Source organism: Bemisia tabaci, chromosome 5, assembly GCF_918797505.1.
Source record: "Bemisia tabaci chromosome 5, PGI_BMITA_v3".
Lineage (NCBI taxonomy): Eukaryota > Metazoa > Arthropoda > Insecta > Hemiptera > Aleyrodidae > Bemisia > Bemisia tabaci.
In genome coordinates this window covers 25,489,992-25,517,904 of record NC_092797.1, presented here as the reverse complement: position 1 = coordinate 25,517,904, position 27,913 = coordinate 25,489,992, and the positions used below count along the sequence as shown (strand labels likewise).

The 27,913-nt window shown below is 40.4% G+C and overlaps 1 protein-coding gene across 1 annotated transcript in view; it reads left to right on the top strand.

Moving 5' to 3' along the window:
- The first annotated feature begins 501 nt into the window (after nucleotides 1–501).
- Nucleotides 502–27,913, top strand: part of LOC109037465 (uncharacterized) — a 48,081-nt gene continuing 20,669 nt past the window's right edge. Inside the window, exons 1-8 of the mRNA XM_019052153.2 lie at nucleotides 502–671; nucleotides 14,187–14,264; nucleotides 17,424–17,622; nucleotides 18,529–18,694; nucleotides 21,016–21,404; nucleotides 24,091–24,210; nucleotides 26,228–26,442; nucleotides 27,414–27,578. Of these exons, the coding sequence (XP_018907698.2) occupies nucleotides 14,210–14,264; nucleotides 17,424–17,622; nucleotides 18,529–18,694; nucleotides 21,016–21,404; nucleotides 24,091–24,210; nucleotides 26,228–26,442; nucleotides 27,414–27,578 (1,309 nt within the window). The 5' untranslated portion in view covers nucleotides 502–671; nucleotides 14,187–14,209. The remainder of the gene's footprint in view (nucleotides 672–14,186; nucleotides 14,265–17,423; nucleotides 17,623–18,528; nucleotides 18,695–21,015; nucleotides 21,405–24,090; nucleotides 24,211–26,227; nucleotides 26,443–27,413; nucleotides 27,579–27,913) is intronic.

The following is a 27,913-nucleotide window of genomic DNA, read 5'->3' as shown; positions in this document are numbered from 1 at the left end:
GAGGTTCACTACGAAAATCATTTCCACGAGCAAACATCATGAGTGTAATATAGTACTTGCGCTTTGTCTTTAAAAGCTTGAATTAACGTAGATTTCGCCTAAGAGAATCACTTGCTGTGAGTTCGCATGTACACTGCGTGAATAAGCAAGTGTCATTCAGGGAGAGCCAATCAAATGTTTGGGAGCCGTCGCAGGAATATCATAGCGTATGCGTGCATATTTGATGACATCCCTGTTGACGTAGCAACAAAGCAAAAACAAAACAAAAGTGTGATTCATCCAAGCATTCATCATCAATTCGGAGAGCGGAAGTGATTTTACTGTAACTTCAAGGAAAATTCTGGTTGTGCATTTTAGATGTTCCGACGTATGTTCCGATTCCCGTGGTTGTGGCGCCTGGTGACGGAAGCTGACGTACGGATACACTGAGCGGAGGGGCCCCTCTTTACCTCTCGCCCCCGCCCTCCCCGCCGCCCCGTGGGAGCTAAGTCGCGGCTCATTCATCGGCAACATTTTCTGTCATATCCAGTGAAATAATGACTGCCAGTTCTAGCCCGGGCAAGTACGCAGTTTACGTGCCTCGTTGTGAGTGATACTCGCCGTTTTGATTTGGATAATGTGATCTTGTGCATCGACTATAGTTTTTCCTTTTGGATTTTTCCTGCAACGTGGTAAGTCTTCTCCACAATAAAAATTGAAGGTTTGAAACGCTTGGGTTGGGGAGGGAAGGGCTTTCCTTGTTTTTTGTGTGATAATGGGCGGGGGGTGGAGGCACCTTGCTTTGAGATCGGCGGCAATTTGAAAATGAGAGCTCCAACGGAACTAAATAAACGAATGGAAAACATTATCTTAATTATCTTGGTCAAGAAATTTAAATTTCAGGGCGTCCAGCCAAACGGTGGGTAGAGGGCATCCATAAAGAGATGGAGAGATGCCAGCTTCCTGGAGGATCTCTACCATGACAGATTCCTGTGGAGAGTAGGCGTCGCAGAGCGCCCTAGCGCGCCGTAAAAGCGGCTTATACATATAAGAAATTTCAATTTCAATAAGATGCAAGTTAGAGGATTACCAGTGACGCTCCTCAAAGTAAAAAAATAGGTAAAAAAAGGCAAAAACAAATTCCGCAGAGATCCAGGATTCCTCCAGGAGGAATTTTCCAGGAATCAACCCAGGAAAATTCAATTCAAATTTCGCGCTAGATACGAACCTAAAGTCTACTTGAGGCAAGTTGGACACAAAAACAATTTTAGTTCAATAACATTTTTAGTGCAATGAATTTTTCTGGATACCTTTGTGAGTACCGTGTATCAAAAAAGGAGTGATATTTTTAGGGGAACAAATTTGTTATTCAGCAGACATATTATTTCTTTAATAATGTCCCGTTTAACCTGCGTTGATTCCTTGTTCTTCTTTGGCGGGAACTTTGAATTCGTTGCTTTTGAAGTAAAATTTTAATACTCGTTCCTCATTTGTAAGTTGACTTGGGACTTTTAAAATAAGTCCAACATGACTTTCGTAAAATTTTGTTAAGTAAATCGTATACGTTGATCCGTTTTTATTAATATACCGTCTTTCGATTGGTTGATTTAGTTCTAACATCACGGTTTTTATTTCTTACAAAGTGATATTAACTATATTAAACAAATTCACTTCGAAAGGAGAGGAGCTTGTGCTATTCACACTCATTATCACTTGGCCACAGAAGAAATTAGTGAAATCAATTTCTATCTCAATGTCATGCGTGAAAAAAATGGTTAAAAAATCACTGCAAGAGGATCAGGCAATGCAATTTTTTTCATGAGTGACACAAACAAATTCATCAATTATGTGCAACTGCAGACATTTTAGCCTCGTAATTTACGGTAAGCTAGCCGGCAAGGCGCGTCCCTCCACATGTTATTGACACCGCTTGCGCACTCGTCGTCTCTCTGACTTAAGGACGTATCACAATTTCTACGTGAGCCCTATTTTACGTATGGATCTATGCTTTTTGGGGCTCATGCGGGAACCGAGTTACGCCCTTACGCCAGAGGAGCGACGCATTATGGACACGCATGGCGAGTGAAAACGCCCATGTGACATGCTACACATATGATATGTATTACAGCATCGGCATCAACAGACCAGTCTCAGTTCCCCCAACGGATTTCAGGTTTTGGTGGATGACTGTACGGTTACGATGGCCACGCCAATCAAGAAAAAGTTACGGATTAATTTTTTAAAAAATCAGGATTTTAATCCTGATATATCTCGAATCAGAGGTAGACCTGACTGATTTTCAATCGAAGTTTCGGAGTGTTTTCACAGGCAAATGTTATTTAAATGAACGGAATAGAAGACAGTGCTAACCAAAATTAGTCACATTCCCCAGTTTTCTCGCACTTTTTTTCTTCTTCTTCATTTAAGAAACACGGGAAAAAATATTACGATCTCAACTATACTTCTGGCTGATTTTGGCGCTAGATAAAAGAGTGGTTACGCCAGCCAGAAGTACGGTCGAGTCAACCGAGAGCGTGGTCAGATAAATCATACTTCTGGGCTCTTATATCTGGCGCCAAAGTCAGCCAGAAGTATAATAATTGAGATTGTAACACCTTTTTTCAGTGAAACTATAAAATACGATGCTTCAAATTTTTTTCTGAATTTTACCCTGGAAATAACACCCATAGAATTTAAATAAACACTCTTGGTTTTCCACTTGAATGACTTAAACGTCAAATGAAATTAGGTAACATGCATGCATGTAGTAGGTTGATTTTGGCCAATGCTCTTAAGTAATGTTTTTTTTCAACCCAAAGTTCACTTTGCGCAAGGTTGAAATAATTTTTTGAAGTGCAATTCAGTGCAAAACTATAAATTAAGTCAAGATTGGAATCATGTAAGGGTTCAATTTTCCTGTATGTAGACGTTTGTTCTAGTCGAATTTCAAAGCTTTGAAGAAAATAAGAGCCAACTCAAAAATGACTGAAAATCGTTGGAAATTTGAAAAGGCTTGAAAAGCTGCCCCTAATCCCTATGTTATAGCCGCGCCTAAATATGTATTTCACTTTGAGTGAGATAACAGGAGACAGCACTAAAAGATAAAATGTCGAGATTCGAAACTTCCCGTCACTGCCTCTCCCGTCGAAGATGCGCCCTTTTGTGATCTCGTTACTCACTCCTCAAGCATGTTGTAAAACTTAACCCGATGAAAACGGATGAGACAATGCGTCATCGTTTCCGCCCACAAAATAAAGATCCGAGGTAATGACAAAACTTAAGTTCTGTCTCCTCTTTACGCGGAGATGAGGTCTGAAGATGTTAGACGCTCGTTTGTAAAGCCTGTTATAGAAATCAAAGGCGCAATTACAGAGTGCAATGTCTTCGATGCACCATTGAAAGTGCATTTTCAAGTCGATTGAGGTTAAGAATAGATCCATCGTGATCCTCTTGTAGAGATGCACTCAGAGTTGGTTTGTTGTGATTCATCATTCCACTCAAAGCAATTCTCTTAATAACAGAATTGAACGACTCATCAAAAACTGGCAGAAAGGAGTTAGAACGCTAGGATACCAATTAGGTGTAAATGAGGAGCATTCTTTTAAGCTCATGATCAATATCCTGAATTATTCACTTTACAAACCTTCCAGCTGAAAAATCTACAGATGCCTGATGGGAATGACCTTATTATGCACTTCTTCATCGAAGGTTCGCGGAGATCAATGGGAATGCTCGAAATTAATGACAAAAAGAAACCGTTGGCAGTCGATTAGGATGATAAGTAAGATGAAAATAGTTTAGGAGGAGGAGGTCATGTAATAGGACGAAATCTGTGCCTTGTGACTTGTGGATGGTAGGAAACCATGTATTTCCAAAAAGCCCATTTTTCAATATAGCGGAAACCCCGAGTTACTCCATTTTTAAACTAAGAGAATTTTTAAGATGTGCGGACCGTTCGCTGACCCATTAAAGTGGCGTTAAGTGTAAGTCAAGCAACTGTTTTGACCCACTGACTCAATTTCTGGGCTTCAGAATATTGGAGGGCAAGGGGAAGCGTAGTATTCGTGAGTCGTGACCTCTCGCCCGTGTCGAGTCCTTAGTGTGATTTTATACGCTTGGAATGGACATAGCGTTTTAATTCCTAGCCTTCGTTTCCGTTGTGCCTTAATTCCTGCACCGGAAGCGCTCATGAATTGAGGTGTTTAGAGATCAAGGTGCGGGTTCGTCTCGAAGACGTAAATAATCAGGGCGTTTAAAGAACATTTCTCTTCTGTTCAACTTCTCAGACAAAATGGACCGATTTTAATTGAAACGTCAAATTATATACAACAAAGTACATACTTCTGTTATACCTTTTACAACCAGCACGTTACTGATCAAACTTTCAACTCATAAATACCGCGCTTTTACTTTAATATCCAGACCTAATTAATGACCTTTCGTCCAAATGCATCCCTATATGCAAAAGGAAAAATTGAATTTTCTTTGTTAATAGCAGCTCAAGATTCATATTTTTGGCCCATCCGTGTTCAACAAAATGACCTGATTACTTCTGATTTTATCATATACTTACGTAGAAATAATTTATCAAGATTTCAGAAAAAAAAAATTATTATTAATGTTATTTTGAGGGGATGATAAAAATTAGATAGATGAATGTCACTACGGTAGGTAACAAATATGTCTAAGAGGATACATGAATTTTCCAGAATGGATAACTTGATGAAATTAGGATTGCTGATTCCTAAATTAAATCTCCGAGAGTGATGTCTGTAATATTCGGTTTGGAAACTCCTCTTCGTGTGTCACCTCCTCCGTTTTATTTTTGTAGACTAACGCGGCTCGAATATTAACACTTCTATAAAAAAGAATAATGCACAGGAAAGAAAGTGTGACTTTCGCGTCAACCGCTTCGCTGTCACGCCTCGAACGCGCCGATACAAACTACAGCACCCCTCCCCTTGCCTCTCCCAGCATTAAATCTATGAGTGGCTCTCTCAAGAATGAGTGTACCCTCAAGATTAAAATTAAATCCTGAAAATAAGTAAATTTTAAATAACTCTTGCCTTTCCATTCTGTAGAATTTATTCTTGAATGTCTAACTTTCACTCGTTGCGTGTATCAAAATCATATCTGATGGAATCATTAATCTGTAGCCTGATTTACAGCTGCTGCGCCACTTGTAAGTGTATATACAATTAAATGAGAGTTGCTAGGTATTTATCTTCAATTAGTGCCCCATAATATTCAAAACTGAAAAAAATTAATGATTCATGGAAACGAATTAATTATACTTTGCAATCTTTAATCCAACTTGAATACTACACAGTATGGATTTCATTCATCACCAAAATACTTGTTTAAAATGTCCCCAATTCTCTCGACTAGCTTACCTATGCCTCAAAAGGCACAAGTTTAATGGCTACCATGCTGTAAATATAAAGGTATCGAACTTATTCTTCTCATAAACTATTTTAACTCCACGGTGGGTCGGGTTACATACACTCGATTTTGTGGGCGAAATCTGAAGTTTGCCCATGGCTTTCGCGAAATGGGGTATGGGTTTGTAATAAGGGTTTTTCCTAGGGCCTCGGCAAACTATTTGGACAGCATCGGTGCGGATAAGTTGCGTGCATTTCGAAATTCATGGCACGAGTATTAGGAGAGCAGAAGAGAGTGGCAGGTAAAATGGTGGCAGGTGGCGGTTCTTGGTGGACGCTGATTGGACCGTGTCGCGGATTCTCTCAACCTGTTGACCAATAGGCATGAACCAAGCGAATAAACATGTATCTTCTAATTATTTATCCATCTATTATTTATCTATTGCCATTGAATATTTATTCTCTTTATCCATGCTATTGGGGACGCCAACTGTGAGCCAGATGTATTCATTATAGATGGATATAACATTAAATTGGATCCGGATACTGTTACGGAGCAGCAGGTCGCGTCGCGTCAGTTATCGATCATCGATTCTAGTCGGCATGATGATCCACGAGTAATTCGCATACCTGTCCTAGTTGGAGGATGGGTGACGTATTAGGACAACGGACCGGAAATTTTGTCCGTGGTGCAGCTTCCTGCATTCAGTTTTCCTTCATTTGGGAGGGTAGGCAATATGCGCTCTCAAGAGTTTGAATAGTGGTATCAGAATACTTGGTACTCTTGAAACGTGTTACTAGTGATTTAACCCTTTCCACAACAATACGTATTCTTCTCATAAAGAAACTAATGACATTGAAAGGTTAGAATGTGCGCCTCTAAAATGCTTTGTTTCAGAATACCATATTAATCCGGATTCCGGTTCCTACTCCAGATAGAGCGAACATTAGTGTTAAGTCAGAATTTTTCTCATAAAAACGGACTGAAAGCTCTGCCCTCCCTCAGACACAATAGTTTCCGCGACAGAGGTGTCACGGGTCACCTACTCTTTCTTGTAATCCTGCTGACCGCTACTCACGGATGTCAAAACTTTCCGTGTTTAAAGTTACTCTGTGCTACTTTGTGTTACTTTTTTGTGTCAGATCAACCCAAAAAATTTGGTTGCTCAACACAATTTTGTGTTCAATTGACTCGAACCGCATGTAGGTAACTCTGAGACATGGAAGCATGGAGAAATTTTCCTGCGGAACTTATTTATCCTCGTTTTCCTCCGAATTGTCAGAGGTCGTGGCTTGCGAATGGCTAACGCATCAGAGTACCAGAAATGCGATCCAGATTCAGCAGGGTGGCAACATTTCATGAAAAATAAAATCTTGAAATTTCACGTGAAATATTTCATGAAATTTCAGAAATTTATGAAATATATTGAAAAAAGATTGGTTCCTTTCTGTGTTTTTCAATATATACAAATCGTGAATTTCCTCTATTTAAGTGTGTTTGAGTGCGGGTTGCAATCGCAAATTCCTCACACATGCAACATCTCCATTGTAACAGGGGCGGAGACAGCGAAAGGAATCCCTCAGTTCCGATATCTGGCAATGTAATCAGGTGTGGCAAACGATATGTTCAGAGATCGACTATATTGTTTCCCTACATGGTAACTGAGCATTTTGAGCATTTTACTGTTCTATAATTGCAGATAATATTGTTGAATCGGGGGATTTGCAAAGCAAGTTGACAAAGTAGTTGATCTTGCTTGCGAAATAGATTACCTACTGATCATCAGGCATCATTAGGTGAATGTGAGCGTGGACCTCCAAAAATAATCCATACACCAAAGGAAAAATAGCAATGTGGAGTCTCTGCGGTATGCTGTCTCCAGTAACAGAAGTAGGCATAAAACTTGCCAAAAATCCAAAAGCCGCCAAAATTTGTCTACCGCTTGATGGTCGCAGACGGTCGAGGAACGGCGACTCGGCGCCATTTTGAAAGATTCTCCGAGCCTGGACCGTTGAATTTTGGAACAATATAACTCGAAACAGAGCCATTTATCCGGTAACACGTCCTCTCTCTTTCCCTCGCATCGGGGGGGGGGGGGGGGCCTCTGTTCCCCTCCGTTTTAACAGCTTTGGGTGATTAGTATTTTGAAAAATGAGACCATATTGTCACACTCGCGTGGAGGTGCATGCATACTTTGCAGAGGTCATGAACCCCGGCTCTCTTACCCCCCCCCCCAACTCTTTCCCCTCTCCAGTATTTCCCTTGCCTCCGGAGTCCCATTCTACTTTGGTTACACATAATGACTCTTTTCAACTTTCAAAAACGCGGAATATTCAGACTCCAAAGTGAATTCTTCACCAACGGCGCGGGGTTGGAGAGGAGATCCGGAGGTTATTTCAATGGACATACGTGCCGCGTCGGTGAAGGAATACTGCTGAATGGCTGGACGCCAGGGAAAATTTGGGCTCCTTCTACCATATGTCAGTTCCCTTGCGATATAGTAGCGCTTTTAAAGAAACAAAAATTGAGCTTTTAGCCGATTTTCTTTTAAAGAATAAGTAAACTTAGGCCATACTTTAAAAACAGCCTGTGAAAGAATGTATATTTAAAATTTACCTTCGCATGTTAAATTTGTGTTAAAAAGAAAATCGACTAAAAGCTCAATTGAGAGCGTTGAGGTCGGACAAGGCGCGTAAGTACAGATTTGAAAAAAGTGGGATTTTAATGATTTCAAGCACAACTAGTCTTTTGCAGATATTCTGTGAAAAATTTGCTCCCACATTTCAATTTTAAAGCATTGAAAAGTCATTTCGAACTTTCTTTCAGCCATAAGGACTCATGCACTTTCGAAACTTTAAACACGTATTTCTCGAAATAGCAACAACTGCACTTATGCACCTTGTCCTCCAAGCCCTTCCATTTTTGTTTCTTTCGTCACGAGCACGGAGCAGCCGAGAACCCAATAATTTTGTAGTACTTTTATGTATTATTATGAGACTATTCTTAAAACTCATGAAACTCCAAAAAGTCCTGCGTATAAACGGGCAAGTGCGAAGCTACAATCCAGAGTTTCGTGGCGGTAGAGATATAAAGGACCCATTAGCGAGTATGGGAGTTCTGCCTGTTAGGATATACTCGTCCTGTAACTAAAACATCTTCTGTCTAACTTTTCACTAAATGCGCCGTGGTATGTAGGCAAAAAGTCAATCTGGCCCCTAAAAAATCTTCAATGGCCCCTAAAAATCGAACTTGATGCACCATTTGGCTCCTGAAACTCAAAGGTGAGTTTCGAACACTGCTCCGGGACGAGTACAAGTGCTTAGTTTTAGAAGTTTCCGCATAGAATCATGATTGATCTCAACGCAGGCAGATCAAGGGCCTCGCTGAGGACTTACTCACAATCGTGCAATCTACTGGATTGCTGCGATATGCAACAAGCGACGTCACCGTCCGTCGTAACGCAGCAGCGTGTCCAGGAGTCCCCCTTCCCCTCGATTCCACAGGACAGGACAGTGCACAACACACCTTGAAACGTGAGCCGCGCGCCTCCGGCCCTCAGCCGTCGACGGGGGAGGGGCGGCCGCGGCATGGCCTCCGGGTCGCGGTTCGTTACCCGTGTCATCCCGCTTTTCGGCTGATTGTCGAGTGCGTTGAGTGTTGACCGATGCGGCACGCGCAGTGCGACGTTGCTGGGATACGTGCTCGAGTGACTGCGAATGTTGCCGGGAGTCCATGCGAATGCAACAGTGGCAATGCACCGAGTGGCGCCCCCCCCCCCCTTCGGTGCCCCCCGCGGGGGTCGTCACGCCCCACTTCCCGCTCCCGGGCGCTCCAGCTGTGGCTCTTTGATGCGCGTGCATGCCGCATCCAGTCACGCATCCCGCCTCCCGGGAGTATCCCGTTTTGCGGGATTGATTTCCAGACGATGAAAATTATTTTTTCCCGGAGGTTCCGTTCACTTTCCTGCGCAGTGAGATTCACTTTCGCATAACCTGCATCGGACTGCATTATTTGATGAGGAACCGGGGAAACCAATGAAACACATGTTATAAGAGTCGGAAATAGTGGTTTCTTATTGCAAAAAGTCCAACCAGCGGATCGCTCGTTGAAATTTATAGACAAAGCTATAGACAAGGAAGACATAAGTATGAAGCGAGCCTATTGGTTGAAATGGGTGGTTCTAATAGACTAAGGGGGTAAATGACGGACTTATATCGGTGGTCTCTCGTGGGTTGTTGTCAGTTACACTGGAAAAAAAAACATTGGATCTTGAGTCCAGACTCTTAAAAACATCGACAGGACAAAGTACCCTTGATTCAATCAGAATCTAGCTTAAATCAAGAACCAAGCCTCTTAATTTAAGCAGATTTCGTTTTAATTCAAGCAAAAATCCGATTGAATCAAGAGTAGTTTTTCTTGTCAATGTTTTCAAGAGTCTGGACTCTAGATCCAATGTGTTTTTTTCCAGTGTAGTCCATTATCTACGTCCTTTGTCCAGTGCAACCACCCGCTTCCACCGATGGGATACCTTCATATCCGTTTTGTCATCTTTGTCTATCGCTTTGTCTACCAATCTCAACAATCATTCCGCAGGGCCGAAATATAATGATAGCTGAATGTAAATTTTCAGCGCCCTAGGCTGAACTTTGGTCGGCGCCCTAAAAGTAAGCGCTCTCAAGGGGGAAGGGGGGTGCCAGCAAAATAGCTGGACTTAGAAAATAAAAAGTGAGAGATGACTCGAAAAATACACGAAACATACACAACATACAAATATATACATACATAATGCATAAGCAAACACGTTTTAGAATGAGGTCTCAAAAATTGTGCGCTCCTTAAAGTGTTGCGCCCTCAGGATACTGCCTATGTAGCGTTACTGCAAATTTGGCATTGAGTCCAACTATAGACTATGTTAAGAGATGATATTTTTGACTCATTTATGAAAGCTTCTACCTGTAGGACAATTAGTGGCATTTAATGTTTTCTGAAATGATTCAGAAATAGTGATGCCTGAGTGCAAAATGTAGTTCTGTTGGATGACAATGAACAAAGGAACCATAGTTTGCTAGGAAAGAGGAAGTCTATCCGTTTCGTGGCGACCGCTTTTTAAAAAACCGCGTAAGTGCGAATGGGAACTCATTAGTACGTACGCGGTAATTTATCGGGAACCAGCTGGGAGCTGGAGATTCATCGTACTTGCTTTCAACGTAAATCTCCGATGCCGCACTAAGCAAACAGGGACTTCGTCGCGTATTTGCCAACGGGTTTTTTTTGCGCTCTTGTGTTTTTTTCCAAAACACGGTCGCATCGAATCAGAGTCCAGCCATTCATTAAAATGCTGACAAGCTTACCACTTTTTTCCTAATACACATTGATTTTTCCTCTTCTTCTCCTCCTTCGTCTTCTTTTCGTCGTAGTCTTCTTCCTCCAGTTCTTCTCATTCTTGCATTAATCCATCCAATTGCCAATCTTGAATTACAAATGAAGTAAACATTTTGGGTTAAACGTGAAAATTGCACTGAACAATTAAGCTTACAAGCTCGAAGTATGTGTGTCAAAAATGTATAAGGTGCGTCACTTTTGGTGTACTCTGATTTTGAAGGCTCCGTTTTCGGGCAACTGCTGAACGGTCATGCATCAACTCTAGATACTATCAATACAATACAGAACAAAACTGAAGAATACAAGATGAAATTCGGTTTTCATAAAGGAATGCAAAGCCAATTATCTTTATATTTTTAAACAGAGTCTCGTGTGCACAACGGGTTGATCTTGAACAGAACATCGTTCATCATAATACAGTCAGAAAATAGAAGTTCAGATTATCCGCAAGTAATTTTCTCACTTCGGAAGAATATCAGTTTAAGGCATATTTGGACATATGTATTTCTGTCTCAGGTTAATAGTAATTATTCAGAACCTTGTGTCACGGAACCCATAAACACGAAGTCTTTCCGCAAATTTGTTATCTCTTACCCTTCGAATCAGACTGTCGGTCCTGAAATTTCCAGTTTTTTCTTTTTTTTCTTTTTTTGAGGAAGACGTGTGCGTGATAATTGATGAATGGCCCGTAGACAAACGAATGGGAAAAGTGAGCACGTTGATGAGAAACAAAATGGTATTGCTCACACGCCAAGTTGGAAGTCTCGAAGACCGGAATATACTTAAGCACCTGAATAAAGATGACCGTGTCCTACTAGTACAAGACGAACAATAACTAGTGTCGCAAGCCCCCCCCCCCCTCACACTTTTGGAGGGGCGGGGGAGGATACGGTGCAGGGCTCACAGCTAGATGAATCCATGCATGGCTGTGCACGTCTATTAGTTTTGAACAATTCACTATGCGCGGTTTCGAGGCATTACGGCCGGCGCTTCCCTACGCCCCGAAAAAACTCACCAGCATTGAGCGTAGCTTTGAGCTAGTGACAGTCGCGATGGACATGGGATCTTAAAGATAGACTTTTCTTGGTTATCATACTTACGTTTTGATAGTAGGAATAATATGCAACTTTAGCTCTCCGTCCATATTTTTTTTACAGATGCTGTGTGTATTAAATACTTATGAGACCGTCCACGAAGGAATTTGGTCCAAAAAGACTGAACACTCAGCTACGAATAACTACGCATAAAGGAGAGTTCGCCAAAAATTTGGAGACTAAAAGCGCTTGAAAAATTTAAACTAGGTTGAAACCATGCGATTCGAAGTTTTTAGTTCTAAGAAAGTATTTTTCAAGGAAATCTATTTAAAATTAAACGTACTCATGCTGGAAGGAAGTATGCAGCTCGCGAACGCCGTATGAACATTCGAGAGTTGCCAAATTTCCCCGATAAAACATGTATTTTTGACGAAATCTATGTATATTACCTCAAAATTTTCTGATGTTTTAGATTAAATTTCGTACAAACTGGTCTAAAAATGATAAGGGAGCGAGAGACGCAATAGCCCGAATGCAGACAACAATAAAAACACACTAAGATACAAAAACAAATGGGTATACAAGGCTATAGAGGATAAATAAACAACCAGGACGTTTCGGGCCAATAACATGCCCATTCTCAACTGGAACAAAAGCTAAAAAATGTAAAAATTAAAACAAGAAAATGAGCATGCAACTGACCGAAGTAGGAAAAAAGCTAGTCTAAAAAATTGGAGCAAAAACGTTTACAATTTCCCCAACAAATTCGTATCTTATCAGAGGAAATTTGGCAACGCCTGAAGGTTCATATGGCGTTCTTCCTTAGCATGGCAGTACAATTAGTGCACATGCGCGTGCACAGGCATCAATTAGTACACACACTGAAAAGCAACCGAGCGTTTCCCCGGGATATCCTTCCTCTGTTCATCCTCAAGTCTGAAAGTGCCCGGGAAATTTGAATCCCGAATTCTGAATCTTATGGGCAAAAGTTTTAGATACTAAATTGACACGCTTAGCTCCCCTCGCCGGGAGTTCGAGATCGATATCACTAATCGCTGCTTGCTGGTTTTACCTGCCCCGTTACGCGCCTAATCACCGGTTGCGGTGTGGTGTGACGTCGTGGCCGCTGTCCTTTCACCCTCCACCTCCACTAGACCAAATATTGTCGCTTAATTGATCTCATTACCTCATCATGCACCGGCACCGTCTCACTCGATATCAGCCGAGTTCTGTCTCTCTTCCTCCTCAGTTCGAGAGTCGCAACTTTAGACTTGATTCTATTGGCAAGAGAGAGAGACACAGCAGGAGTCCTGATTCCTAGCTCTCACTGCTGCTTCCTTCCCTTTCGAGAATTCTTTCGGTGTGCGTGCCTATCTCAACCTGTTTTTCGTCTCAGTCAGTGATGAAACACCTAAATATTCCGTCTCTATTCTGAGCTCTTGGTGTTTTTTTGTTTATTTTGTACGTTTCACGCTCATCTTCGGGTAAATTACTCTCACTAAGTACGGGGGGCTTTTCAACCGTTCGAATGGAGTGAAGGAAAAAGGTGCAATCGGATATAAGTGTGGGCACTTCTGGAATTTTTTACTGTGAAGCACTATTGACCTGGGAGGTATGCAAACACCCATGTTTTTAAGTTCCGTAGCTTACGAAATTGAGCAGCGTTCGGGGGAAGCGAACTACGTGACATCTTCAATTAAATTGGGTTAAGGGTACGGTCGAAATCTGCAAAAGACGTTTAGTGTAGGGAAATTCACCCTGGAGATCGTATTTAAATTGACACTCATAGACGAATGAAACTTTTAACTCATTTTTGCCCATTCTACGTTCATGTCACATCGTTGATTTTCACTAAAAGCCGTTCATTCCACGCATAGCGGTACCTCTCTGGCGTAAAAACGTAGGTATACCTCGATTCCTACATGAGCCCCAAAAAGCATGGATTTTCATGCAAAACAGGACTCACGGGGAAACTAAGATACGCCCTACGTTAGAGGGGCGACGAAATGTGTGACTTGTTATGTAATGTTGTATTGTCGCGCGTCTATTCAAATTTTTAAGCAATAATTAAGTCTCAATAATTGATTTTTTTAGTAACATAATGAAATCAGCCCCCCGTAAAGAGCTTGGTCGAACTAAGAGATTTTTCAGGACTCGTATAATTATAAGTTAAAGTTATTTAAGCGGAGACCTCGGATTAGTTAGTATTTTCCAAAGGCAACGAATCTGATGTCTGATGAAACGATCTATGTCTCCATAAATTACGTTTTTTTTGTTTTCGTGGAAAATGTCATTTACATTTCCCGGAGCAATCTTTTCATTGGAGAAATATATTTCACAAAGATAACTCATACCTCAATTTTCCACCTACACCGTCCATTAATTTGTACACCTTTTATTCTGTTGCAGGTCAATAGATCTAAATTGGTGCCATGGAGCAAGGCATAGTTGCTTTCCTCCTCACTTTTGTTACACTTTTCACATCAGGTACGTACAATGATCATGTAATTTCTGTCGAAAACTTTTACTTCGTGGCCTTTGCGTTTTTGAAAAATTTAGGAAACTTTTTGAATGATTGTGAAATTGCGTCTACATGCGATCTATCATACACAATACATGGTTATTACAGCCACACTTAAAAAGACATGAGCTCTAAGTCTGAATGAGTTCTAAGTCAAACTTTTGAAGAAGAGGCCGCAGTTAGGACTGGGGGCACTTTTAACAAAACGATGTAAATTGAAAAGGAGGAAAACATTATTTTGGCCCCTGAAACATGATCGTTCAGTTAGGCTCTTTGGACCTCAAGACAATCTACAATGCGGTATTTCTACAAAACGTTGCCTCTAAGAACTGCCAGCCGAAGCCGAGCTTCGCGACTTTCGTTGGACGCTGAACAAACGCAAACGGCGCACAGTGGAACGGGTCATTAGAGAAGATCTGACATAAGATTTTTGAGAAAAAATTGCAAATTTTTAGCTTCATTTCCAGAGACGGATCCAGCAACTTGGCAACACCGGATTTCCTACATTTAAACCTATGGAAATGTATCGATTCTTGTCGGAGCACCTGACCCTCCAAGATCGATACATTTCCATAGGTTAAATTGAGTAAATCCGGTGTTGCCAAATTGCTGGATCCGCCGATGTTTATTTCGCCAAAGTTTCAATTTCAAGAGGTGCTTCTGGAAGGAAAGTTGACGAAAAAAACTAATTGAACCACTTTTAAACTTCTCCGTTTCATATTTTCGATGATATAAAATTTGAAAATTCCCAAATTTTTTCCGACCTCTCCATTCTCTCGTCCCAGTGTGCGGCGTCTCAAAAACCAACGGAAACGCGGCGCTGATCGCACTGTGCTTTCGAGCCGGCGCCGACCGGGCCACGGCGGATCTTCCACATTTTTGCGTTATCTCCCAAGTCAAGTGGGTTCTCGCAATCTCCGTGACGCAACCCAATTTGAACCACCCCTCTGCCAGCGCATCGCATCGTGGCGGGTATTAATAACGCAGACCGGGTCGGGGCCGGGGCGTTATCGAGTGTCAATAGGTTGTCGATGTTCCATGTGCGCTAGGTCTCACTCTTTGTTGCTTGTCCGCTTCCTCTTCCGTCGGGTCGGATGGAGTTTCGTCACCTGACAATCCACAACCGCTGACTCACCAGCCACCGAAAAGACTCATCGCGGAGACCTTGAATCCTGAAATTATGGGGTCTATACTGCCAGGTAGAGTACCTGTATAGCGAGAGTATGGACAGATCGCTTCATGGAGGTCTTAGGGCCCAAAAGTGCAGCCATCCTTCTAACCAACTTCTACACCAAATTTCACGGCCAGTCTGCAGAGTCTGAAAATTCCAATTCTGACCAAGAATGTACAGAAATGAGCGTTCTTCCGCAAAAATGAGTAAATTTATGCAAAAATTGAGTCAAATACGTGCTTTATAAACGACGGTTCGTAACAATAGCACTAGTAATCGTTCTGAAAATTGAAATTCATAGGTTGGCTGCATTTTGGGCCTAACTTTATCGCAGAAGCATCGTGATGGCTTGATGGATTTCGGAGTTTCACATCTGTCCATACTCTCGCTTATAGGTACTCTACTATCATGCTAAGGAAAAACGCCGTAAAATTCGAATGCTGCCAAATTTCCTCTCAGAAAATATTCATTTTTGAAGAAAGTTATGGATATTTGAATCAGTAAGAACGAAAACACACCAACTCTGTAACTCGAAAATACTTAATTTTCATTAAAGACAGTCAATTTTCACAAAGGTCATTAAAGTTAGCGCATTTGATCCAGCTTGGACTTTTAAAGAATCCTTTCGTACTTGTCCTTCGAAACCAAAAATCTTCTTCTGAGACTAACTTTTTCAAGAACTGTGCAGTTTTGTGTGTATCTTGATTATTTTCATTTTTTAGAGTTGGTGTGTTTTCGTTCTCACTGATTCATTTTTCCTTGCAATTTTCAGACTTTTTAAATCATACTTCGAACAAAATGCTCCGAAAAATCGGAGGGGAAATATTCATAAATTTTCCTGAAAATTCGTTGTTTTTTTTTAAATGAAATTTGGCAACGCCTGATGGCTCATACAGCGTCCTTCCTTAGCATGGCAGTATAGTATGCTAACACTGCTGTGCTGAGGGAAAACGCCGCGCCGTATGTACATTCGAGAGTTGCCAAATTTCCTTCTCTCGAAATTTCCAGATACTTAAGATCTAGTAACGAATAATGATTCCCTCAAAAATTGGAGGTAACTGGTTCACGGATATCCCTGGAAATTTGTGTTTTAACAGAGAGAATTTGGCAACGTCTGATGGGTCATACGGCGTTCTTCCTGAGCACGGCAGAATAGTAACAATACTTGTATCAATGCGATAATAATACCGATTTTACTACTGGAAGGCCTTATCTTTACGGGACATTTCATGGAATTTGTCGTAGAGAAAAATCTCACTAGTGAAGTTGGGAAAAATATTGGGCTGGTCAATACGAGTCATTGTACAAAGTAGAGGCCTTGCGAGGTCTTAAGAACGACTCAGAGAGAAGGAGAAGAAATTTTCTTGTGTACCTATAGTTCAACGAGGGAAAAGCCCGGAGAGTTTCATTCCAGCTATTCGAACTTGGGACAAATCCCTTGAAACATACCAAGGAGACGAGGCATTACAGTGACAAGGTTGATTGACTGCGAATAGAGGGCTAATTTTGCTGTTTTATTGGAATCATTAGTGCGATTGAATTAAACCGGTGAAATTTTGAAGAAAACAAATGTGAGAAAAAGGGGAACAAAAGATGAAGTTTTTTATCATGGAAGTATACGCACTGGAAAAAAAACACATTGGATCTAGAGTCCAGACTCTTAAAAACATCGACAAGAAAAAATACTCTTGATTCAATCAGATTTAAGCTTAAATCAAGAACCAAGCCTCTTAATTTGAGCGGATTTCCTTTTGATTTAAGCTAAAATCTGATTGAATCAAGAGTCCTTTTTCTTGTCAATGTTTTCAAGAGTCTGGAGTCTAGATCCAATGTGTTTTTTTTTTTTTCCAGTGCATCAAAAGTTTGAGCCGAGGATAGGCATGACGTCATCGTCAAAATGGTCAATTTGTAAATTTCCTGTCCAGATACATTACGATGATTTGTCTGTTTGCAGAGTTAAATGCTCAATTCTCTCAGATCCGGTCGGAGATTCCTGCAGCACTACTCGACTGCTACAGGTATCCGGAGCTCCTCCAGAGGGAACACCTCCTGCCGATGACCACCAATGTCCTCATCGCACTCATCAGGAAAATCGAGCGCTATCAGGGCACCAATTTAGACGCTCGCACCACTTCCCTCGGCCTAATTCACAAGTATGATCATCATATAACTCAAACATGTTATAATTATTTTTTTATGAGGGGTCATAGACGGATCCAGCAAATGGCAACATTGTTTTTTCTCTATTTAATCCTATGGAAATGTATCGATTCTTTGAGGGGCTAGCTGCTCCGACAATCGATTATTTAGTATAGCTTTAAATGCAGAAAATCCGGTGTTGCCAAAATGCTGGATCCGCCTCTGTGAGGGGCTCGGAGAGGACAAGGCGTATGAGAGCAGTATTTGCTATTTCAAGAAGTACGTGTTTAAGGGTTCAAAAATACATGGAGCCTTAGGGCGAAAATAAGGTTTAAACTGACTTTTTGATGCTTGAAAATTGGAATTTGAAAGCGAATTTTTTCACAGAATAGCATTATGAATAGTTGCATTTGAAATCAGTAACATCTCAATTATTTCAAAAACTGCACTTATCGCACCTTGTCTTCAAAGGCCCTTATATGATGTTTAATGCGTGCTGACATTGAACGTTGTGTTCTGTTTCAAGAAGACCGGTCAGAATTTTTTTTTTAAATTGTTGATAATTATAATTCTGAACCTAAGCCCCTTTCACCTCCTATAACGTAGACTCAAAACCATTCTTCTGAAAGCTTTTCTCAATACTTGAAAAATCCTCAAAAACTGAAAGGGATTACTGGGAGCTGATTTGGTATGCTTTTTGTTTTGGATTCCCTCATATAATGTTCAGTGTGTGCTGATACTGAACGTTGTGCTCCGTTTTAGCAAGACCGATCACAGGTTTTTTTTTTTTGATTTTACTTGACTTAGCCTCTTTCCTTATAACGAAAAACTTGTTGATGATTTTCACTCTGAACTTAATGAAAATCTTCAAGAACTGAAAGGAATTACTGGGAACTGATTTGGTATGCTATTTGTTTTAGATTTCGAATTGACGGCATCGAGCGACAACCAAATGTTGAGCACACAGAGCACATTATACCTTACGCGACAAAGAGGCCGGAATTCTTTAAGCAAAAATTACTGCTCGAAAAATTCCTGCCAAGCAGATATGATGTTCTTTTAGACAGCCTGAGTCTAGTTGAACGGGTAAGTCACTTCATTGCAATCCATCTCTCGAGGACACAGGTTTTGCGTGGGGTAAAAAGCGCCTTCATTTACGGTGATACCGCACCGTATAAGCATTGAGGCCGCATGAGTCTGCATCTTTCTTTCATCGAAACCTCATGAATGAGTGGCGAGTGCAGATACAGCATTTTAATCGTGGAGTACACTAGATGAATGATTGACAGAGCCTTTGGTAACGTGCACAGAAGGTCTGATCCATTATTTTAGGGCAAAATAAGACGTAAAAAGGGCAAAAAAAACCGAGTATAAAAAAATAATTTAAGAAGACATTGATGTTTTAAGATAATTCTAAGCATTTTATCAGTTCTTTTAAGCATCATTTTGAAGATGACGCAAGCTATTCACCAAATCTTATGAGACTTGTTTAAACTCTACCATAGTTCAAAATAAATTTAAAATTGACATCTAATCGGAAAAAAATATGGTGAATGGACTATGATAGATACTGAGAAATATTATGGCAAATGCTACCAAACCTCAGATTACCTTCACCCAAAAGTTGTGGATTCAAATTCAGGTAGACGTGTAGCCATAATTACCATACTGTACTATTCTTACTATGTTTCTTTGCCGTGTAATTTTGATGAGACCGATGCCAGTGCATGTTTGATTATACTGTACAGCCATAACATAAAATTTCATCTTAAAAGTTGGCGATAGAGAGTAATACACACTGAGTTGTCCTTAAAATATAAAAGATAATTCGAATTTGGATATGTAAATCGAGTATTGAACTAATATGTGGGAACTCTCAAACCTCTATTATATTCGTCCGAAGCAATATGCTAGGAAGTATGCCACTGGGTTCTTCGGACTTTTAAACCACCTATTTGCGACCGATTATGCGGGCCCTAATATCACAATCGATCGCATAATACCCTCAGTTAATCATTTGATGAAATCTTTACTGGTAGCGTTTGAGAAAGTGATCGGTTGCCACTCTGCTAAGCCCTTCATCATCAGGAGGTGTCACCTGGCAAAATTTTTGACAGCATGCCATACTATCTGTACTTCGTGAGGCGAGGCTTCATGATTTAGGTGTAAACTGTTCAAGTGGTGACGTATTTTATTACCTATATTACGTCCTTCACTGTACAGAAGAGACCTGCATCTTATCAGTCGATATCATAAAACTATGATGACAACTAGTCCTAGCTTTTTGGAACATCATTTTATCTTCCACACGCACTCTAGAGATCATATGAGTTTCGTGAGGATTCACGGGCCTCAAATATACATTTGTAATACCTGTACGAAACCATTTGACCACGTTATTTAGATGTTTTGTAGCATTCTGCAAGAAGTTCAGATGAGATTTAATAAATAAAGACATTCTAAAAATAAAATGACTTGCAACTTCCTGAGGATTTTCTCAAGATTATGAAGATGGGAACCAAGAACATTCAAATGTTGCTAGGATTGTGCGACTTATACTCTTCGTAAAAAATTACTAACAGCATGAAAAAATTACATTTATAGAGGTAATTTTCGTATTGAATTCATTGGAAATAAAGATACAATTTGTTTAGATGATCAGTTCACATTTACAAGATGAAAAAATTCGCACAATCTTAGCGACATTGGAATGCTCCCTGTTTCTCTTTGCAAAGCGCAATCCAATTATCTTTCGCAATTTTAGGTTCAAATTTTACTTATTAGTTTTCTGTAAAAAATAAAATATCAGAGAAGACCAGATATGATGAGTATTTTTATGGGCATAAAATACCCAACTCAACTTAACGTAACTTAATTTTGTTTTATTCATATCATATCTAATGTTTATAAAATGATCTCTAGACTTTTTAAAATTTATGATCCATATACAATCTTTTCTAATTGAATCAGTGAGAACTAAAACACACCAACTCGGAAAAATGAAAGTACCTAATGAAGACACACACAAAACTGCACAGTAGATGAAGAAATTAGTCTAAGAAAAAGATTTTTGGTGCCGAAATACAAGCACTTAAGGACATTTTAAAGGTCCAAGCTGGAACAGATGCGCTAACTTCAATGACCTTTACAAAGATTGACAGTCTTTAGTGAAAATTGAGCATTTTCGAGTTACCGAGTTGGTGTGTTTTCGATCTCACTGATTCAATTGTAGTTTCAATTGATTCCCTAACTTCATTTTTAAGTTTCACTGAATTCTGATGTTTAAATTCTTTCTTTACTTTTATATTTTTTTATTTAGTGCGGCTTTTGCTTAAGAATCCATTAATATTTGGTTAATAATTTTTAATTAATCGACATTAATCGTGGTCCAATTTTGTGCCCGACAGTGCTCTCTACACTGGATGATGAGCAACTCGGTAGATCCGTGGGAGCGAGGTGATGAATCCTTCACCTGCAGTCGCATCCAGACAGGTGAGTACCGAGAAGGCGGCAGATTCAAGCGGTCCCCAAAACCGATCCCTGGGGACCCCGCTGTACAGCAGGGCTGGGACCCCCTCGCTTCCAGGGACCGAGACCCCCTTGGCTCCCGGGACCAGCAGTATTCCAGAGACTCATCCTTCTCTAGAGATCCTCTTTCTCGGGACCAGCAATACTCGAGGGACTCCCAGTACCAGAGGGACTACGAGGGAGCCCTCAACCGGGAACCATCCTGGGATGCTGGCTTCAGACAACAGCAGCCGCAGCAGCAACCTCAGGACCCTCAAGTCTTCCAACGGTGAGATTTCAATCAGCCGTAATGGAGATGTTGCATGTGTGAGGAATTTGCGATTTGACTATTCATTCTTATGAAAAAGTTGGCGAGAAACACGATGGTACCCATAGAGTACATAGAGTCGTAGTGTAAACTAGGGGGTACGCCCCCTGGCCGCTACGCGGCCCAACCCCCTGAAGGCGCTCCGCGCCATCAATGGGCCGCTTCGCGGCCCTATTTTTACCCTCCTATCAGTGTTAGTTTTATTTTTCCCGTAAAAAAATACGATATGAGGTATACTTTAATTTTAAACTTTACTTAAAATTACTTTAAAATTAAAAGGACGCGTTTTGGAATGACTGCTTGATGAAATAATGCAGTAAAACAATGAACAATGATAGTCAGGTAATAATTAAATTATACGGTTCGGGGATCGAACTCACTCTGCGATCAAAGCGGACGCATTTGATGTATTAGACGACTCGGCCACCGCTCGACGTGAAGTCGCAGGTGCGAATCTTGTGTAGATAAGTGTAGAGCTGATGCGCAGGCTACCTAGCTACTGCGCAACCTCCCGCGCATAGCGGTGGCAGTACCGGAGCATTCTGTAAACTCACTCACTTTTATAACGTGATTTTAAAAAAACCTGGGTCCTTTTTCCAAAATCTGATTGCAGCGGGCTCATCTAGGGCCTATTACCTGTCGATTTACGCAAAAATCATGGAAATCGGCCCGGTAGAACGCTCAAACGAACTATGACAAAAAGTATAAATTTACATTGTTTAAATGGAAGAATTCGCAACTTTACCACGTAATATAAAAAAACTTGGGCCATATTTTGAAAATCTGAAAAGAGTTGGCTTATCTAGAGGCAATTGCCCGTCGATAGCCGCAAAAATCATGAAAATCGGCCCGGTAGAACGCTGAAACTAAGCGTTACCAGTTTCGCAAAATTAGGAGGTCTTGGAGCTTATAGTATAGATGGGAGAGCTGGCGCCATGTGCTGCTCGACGAATCCCGAGCCCGGTGTGCGCCGAGTTCGGGTCGCTTTTTCGATACATTTTCGATCCAAAATGGCGGTGTGGAATACGTGGTAATTCCTATCTCCTTTGTTGTTGTTGTTGTTGTTGTTGTTGTTGTTGTTGTTGTTGTTGTTGTTGTTGTTGTTGTTGTTGTTGTTGTTGTTGTTGTTGTTGTTGTCATCGGATGGCCGGATACCCGTGTATCGTAAACAATCGATTATGTATCGAAAAAGTGACCCGGCGTCACACAGGAGTCTCGGAATTTGGGACATGGAAAATGCTTAAAAGTGGCGCCAGCTCTCCTACTTACATTACAACTCTATGTACTCTATGATGGTGCCACTGGTTTTCTCTGAAATCATCTCCCAAGCTCAAAAAAAGCTCTCAAGTTGAGGCCAAAATGGAGGGGATATCCCACGCTATCCCGAGAGTCCACCTCTACATCAAGACGAACTCTCCATGGAAAGATAGGGAGCAAATACATTAGCTTTTTTTTGAGCTTGACAGTTAATTTCAGAGAATACCAGTGGCACCATCGTGTTTCTCGCGAACTTTTGCATACGAATCAACAGTCAAATCGCCAATTCCTCACACATGCAACATCTCCACTATTTATTGAAAAAATCGAGCCACAAGCCAAAATAAATTATATAATAGAGTATTTCAAACTACATGTAGATGAAAACAATACAACTTACAAAAACAAAACAAAGCTTTTAATACTTTATTATATTACTCATTTTGGCTTGTAGCTCGATTTTCTTAATCAACGATTACGTCTATAAAGCTTAATCAGCCAAATTAGGCGCAAAAATGTATTTCAATTAGCTTTGTAGCATATTTCATTTCAACACTGAATTACACGATCAAGTTAGATCAAATTTTTGGTAAATTGTAAGACTACTGTTCAACGTTTGGGGTAAAAAACTAGAGCTTTGCGGATATTTATAAACTATAACTTTAATCAATCAATCATTTTTTATAATTTTCTGCGGCGATTCTGTCAAATGAGGCTTTTTCGTGGAACACCCTCATTTTTTTTAAATGCATTTCGACGGTGAAACTACTGGACCACGTATCTCGTTTGCGGTGTTTCAAAATCTCTGCTCCCATTTTATTTTTTCGACGGAAAACAAATCTATTTTATACCTTGAAGTTTTCGCAGAGTTTTCTTCGCAAAGAGAAGAAAAATTATGGAAGTTTTCAAGCATTGATGTTGAGTAGTTTTTCATTTAAAAAATGATGTATGACAGGAAATCTGCAACGCCGCAAACCGAGATACGTGGTTTGGTAGTTTCACCGTCGATTTGTTTTATAATCAAATAGTCAGAGTATCTAGGAAAAAGACAAAAAACAGTATTGCTAGGATAAAACTAAAATTTGCTAAAAATTGAAAATAATAGTTTTCGTGGAATTTTTTGAACTCTTAATTTCAGAATTGTTTTTTGTAGATCGAGCAAATCTTATCACTAGGAAAATGTGCAATGGCAGAGGTGTTTGATTAAATGGCATCATAGATTTTCTACATTTGTCAACTCATTTAAGGTGCAATATGTTCAACAAATTCAAAGCATGTCGATATTTCAAAGCAAAACGTCATGATTGTTTTGTATGATATTTTTTTAATCCGTCTGTCGGTGTGACTTTATTTCAGTAACTATATTCTAATATTAATTATCATGTTTCAGGGATCCAAGCTACACAGGGAGTAGTTTTGGATCAAGAGTGAATCAGGGGAACTACGAAATTCCGTACAATCAGGCTGGACTCAGTACATGCCCCACCGAAAACGGTGTCTTATTCAGCAAGTGAGTCTCCATATTTTCCATATAAGCTGATTCATACCATAAGGCTTTTTTCCAATTGCTCCTTTCATGATGAAGACGACATTTTACACAGTATTGATTATCATAGGATTCCTAAATAATTGAAGCTCAATTCAAGCTGTAACTCTCGTCTCAATTAATAAATAGGTGCTTGTGAATGTGAAAAGGAGATAAAACTTTTTGTCACCTTGATTCACAACATGCACACTCTTTGAGCTTTGTCTACTCCAGGTGGAAATTCTGGCGAAAAATTTGAACGTGGGTTTACACAGAAAAAAAGCATAATTTTAGGCTGAATTATCTTCAAGAGAATGTTTAAACCTTATTAACAATCTTTGTAAGTAAAAAATAACATTCATATTAAAGAGTCTTGATTTTCTTCGATTTCATTATAGCATAAAATCTCTAAGATCACTTAAAATTGATGGAAGAATTCAGAAAGTTGGCATATATTTTCTAATACGGACATTGCCGCGCTTGACAAAGACGTCGTAAGAAGATTTCAATGTTGCCAAATCTCCAGCTGAAAAATATTTAATTTAAGGAAAGTTTTCAGTAATTTCCCTAAAAATTCTTGGATTCTTAAGATAAAATTGTGAGTAACGATTTCGGAAAAACTGGCTGGGCCGGATTAAGGTGGTGGTCACGTGGGTCGCGGCCCATGGCGGCAAATCTAAGGGGCGGCGAATTTTGCAATTTTTTTAAATGTAGGTATAAAAAAAATCGGATTTAGAAAAAAAAATTACAAACGAGAAAAGGCTACAAAATCTCTCATTTCCTGAGAGTATAGTAATTTCTTGTTTCGTCGCCTTTCAGTGATAAGAGACAGCACCTTTAATTAGTCGAGTTAAGAGAGAAACCAAACACACAATTTGGCCTGGAACGGCGCGACTTGGGGAGAAATGATGACGAGGACTTGAGATGAAAAGGAGGAGCCCTCGGCGCGGCAATCGGCATGTAACACATATTAGCGCCTACAAGACTGCACGAATACTTCACGCATTGCATCAAATACAGTGCGGTTATTGTGGTCAGCGTGAAACGGATAGCGCCTACAAGAATACATAAATACTTCACGCATTGCGCCAAACACAGTGCGGTCAGCGTGAAACGCATAGCGCCTACAAGACTGCGTGAATACTTCACGCATTGCGCCAAACACGGTGCAGTCGGCGCGGCGCGGCGCGGCGGCGGAAGTTAAAATCATTGAACCAAATTTTATTTGTTCTTTCATAATTTTTTCGCTTATTTCTTATGAATGGAAGGCCTTGTCCATTAGAGATAGGTTTACGAAACTTGACTTTCGCGCAAAGTTCCGTGACCTTTTGCTAGTAGTGTTGACAGGCTTTCCCAAAAAATGTGTTCAACACGAGTAAACGCGTCTTATGCACCCCTCCCCCGCTGGCACGTCCAGTTGATGGTTTTTACTGATGTTTCAAAACGAATGAGAAGGGGGCGGCAAAATACAGGCGGCCCATGGGCGGCAAGTAGGGAAATCCGGCCCTGAAAACAGGAACAAAAAAATCTACAAGTTTATTTTTAAAAAAAATCAAAAATTGACAATATCTTTAGGCTCACACGTCTTTTATCTTCACAACGACATGATTCAGATTGATTGTCTATTACAAGTGCGCCATTTTTTCATTATTTTCCCCTTTTTCAACCCTTTATTGCACAGCATTGCATGAAAGCAACAAATGGTTTCCAGTTTTATTTTTATGCTGGAGTATTAAATTGAATCAAAGCAAAAAATGTTTTTTAGGGAGCATTATAAGTCTGATCTCCTAACTTTAAAAGAAACTACAAAGATCGATTCCAACTGACTTTATTGTCGAAAAAATACTGTATAATGTAGATTTTCTGTCCAAAATCAACGATTAGCTCATGCAACAAAGGGTTAATTTTCCCTTGGCGAATTTTGATGCTCCTTGAATGGGCTTGAGTTTGTCGAAATTACGATATAAGCAAGATGAATAACATAAGGACTTTGTTGTGCAAGATATGGGGCTTACAAGGCTGGTATGGTGATAGCAGGAATAGCAGCCGGACTCCAGCCGCAGAACGTGACGTTGGGCAACGTGCTCTCCAGCCGGGAGCCCTTCGGTGGCCGCGGCACGAGCAGCCTCTACCAGCAGCAGCGCCCGGGCTCCGTGTATCGAAGTCAGCAGCAGTATGGACTCTCCATCGACAACAGATGGGCCGCCACAGTTGCAGGTATGCTCTTAAAAAAAAAAAAAAAAAAAAAAAAAAAAAAAAAAAAAAAAACAAGCGGGAAAGTTCTAATACTGTCGTATTAGAAAAGCGCTCAGGTGTTAGTCAATGTATTTAGTGAAGAAAGGAAGTATAAACTCCGTCGACTTGGCTGGGTAATGGAAATAAAACATCAGCTGATAGCAAACAAAGGTTGCCAAGGAAACCGTAAACGCGTTTTTTCGTTTCCCGAAAATGATAGTCACCGTTGAGCTCATCAGGCGCGTTTTTTTTAGGCTTCATTTGAGTTCAACGATCAATTTCGATAAGAATTACTCTACTGCTAAGGAATTTTCTTATAGACAAACGATCGAAACTACCTGCGCATTACGTTAAAAGCATAAAATACAGTTTTCACAGCTTTATTTATTTTAAAAATGGACCCCCCCCCCCCCAAAAAGCCTACACATCGATGAGCTGGTGCGCCATTTAAACGCATTAGCACTAGTATACTAGTACTCAGAGGCAAGTCGAAATCAAAAAGCGCTGCCTATCGGCTGAGCGCTTAAAAAGGGGGGAAAACCGCCTGCGAAAATGTGTGAAGCAGCCATTCCGACACGCTCACTCTTCTCTTGAAGATAGGATAAATCCCTAGGGGTCATTGCTATGAATTGATAATGTGGGCCTGAAAGTACGGAGCGAATCATGAAGATGTGTCAGCCCCAAGAGCGTTTTACTCTTATTCTCAACAATAGATTTTACATGATTGAATGAACTCCGAAAATATCTTTTCTCTCGCATCAGACTTGCATGCTGACCAATTATATTTTGATCGTTGAGTATTAGATTGATCATGAGTAATCAGAATAATATAATGCACAATTGCACATTCTCAGAGACTTCTTAGAGACTGCGCTTGAGGAGTTTTTTTTTTTTTTAAATTCGGTTACCCAGACTGTGAAATTTAATTGGAAAACTTCGTAAAATTTTTTCAGGTGAAGTAGCTCTTATGGTGCTGCTGAAGACACCAACTGGTTTGCCGAGCATGCGTGTGGGTTTGAGCGGCGGATGGAACGACACTTGTGTGCCCAAATGGTATTTCCTCAGAGAACCTTACCATGAGACCATCACCGACACACAAGTCCGTGGATCCGTCGATGGTAAATACATTTTATTGTTTGTCATTCATTTTTCTTTTCTTTTTTGACGTATGGACTACAGATGCGCGTCGATCGAAAAAAAGTACATGCTTTCGAAAATTTATCTTTAGATCATTGCGTATCGATTATTCAGATTTGTGAATAATTTTTTTTCTTTCCATGCGAATGTATGGGTGTTTCGTCTTCTTCACTGGTACCTTCAGACATCCCCCTGTTTTCCCCGTTTTCTCCGTTTTCTTCCCTTTTATCCTTTTTCCCCCTTGTTCACCCTTTCTTTCTTAATTGTTTATTCAATTTTCTCCTATTTTTCCCTTTTTCTCTCCTTAACTCTTTTT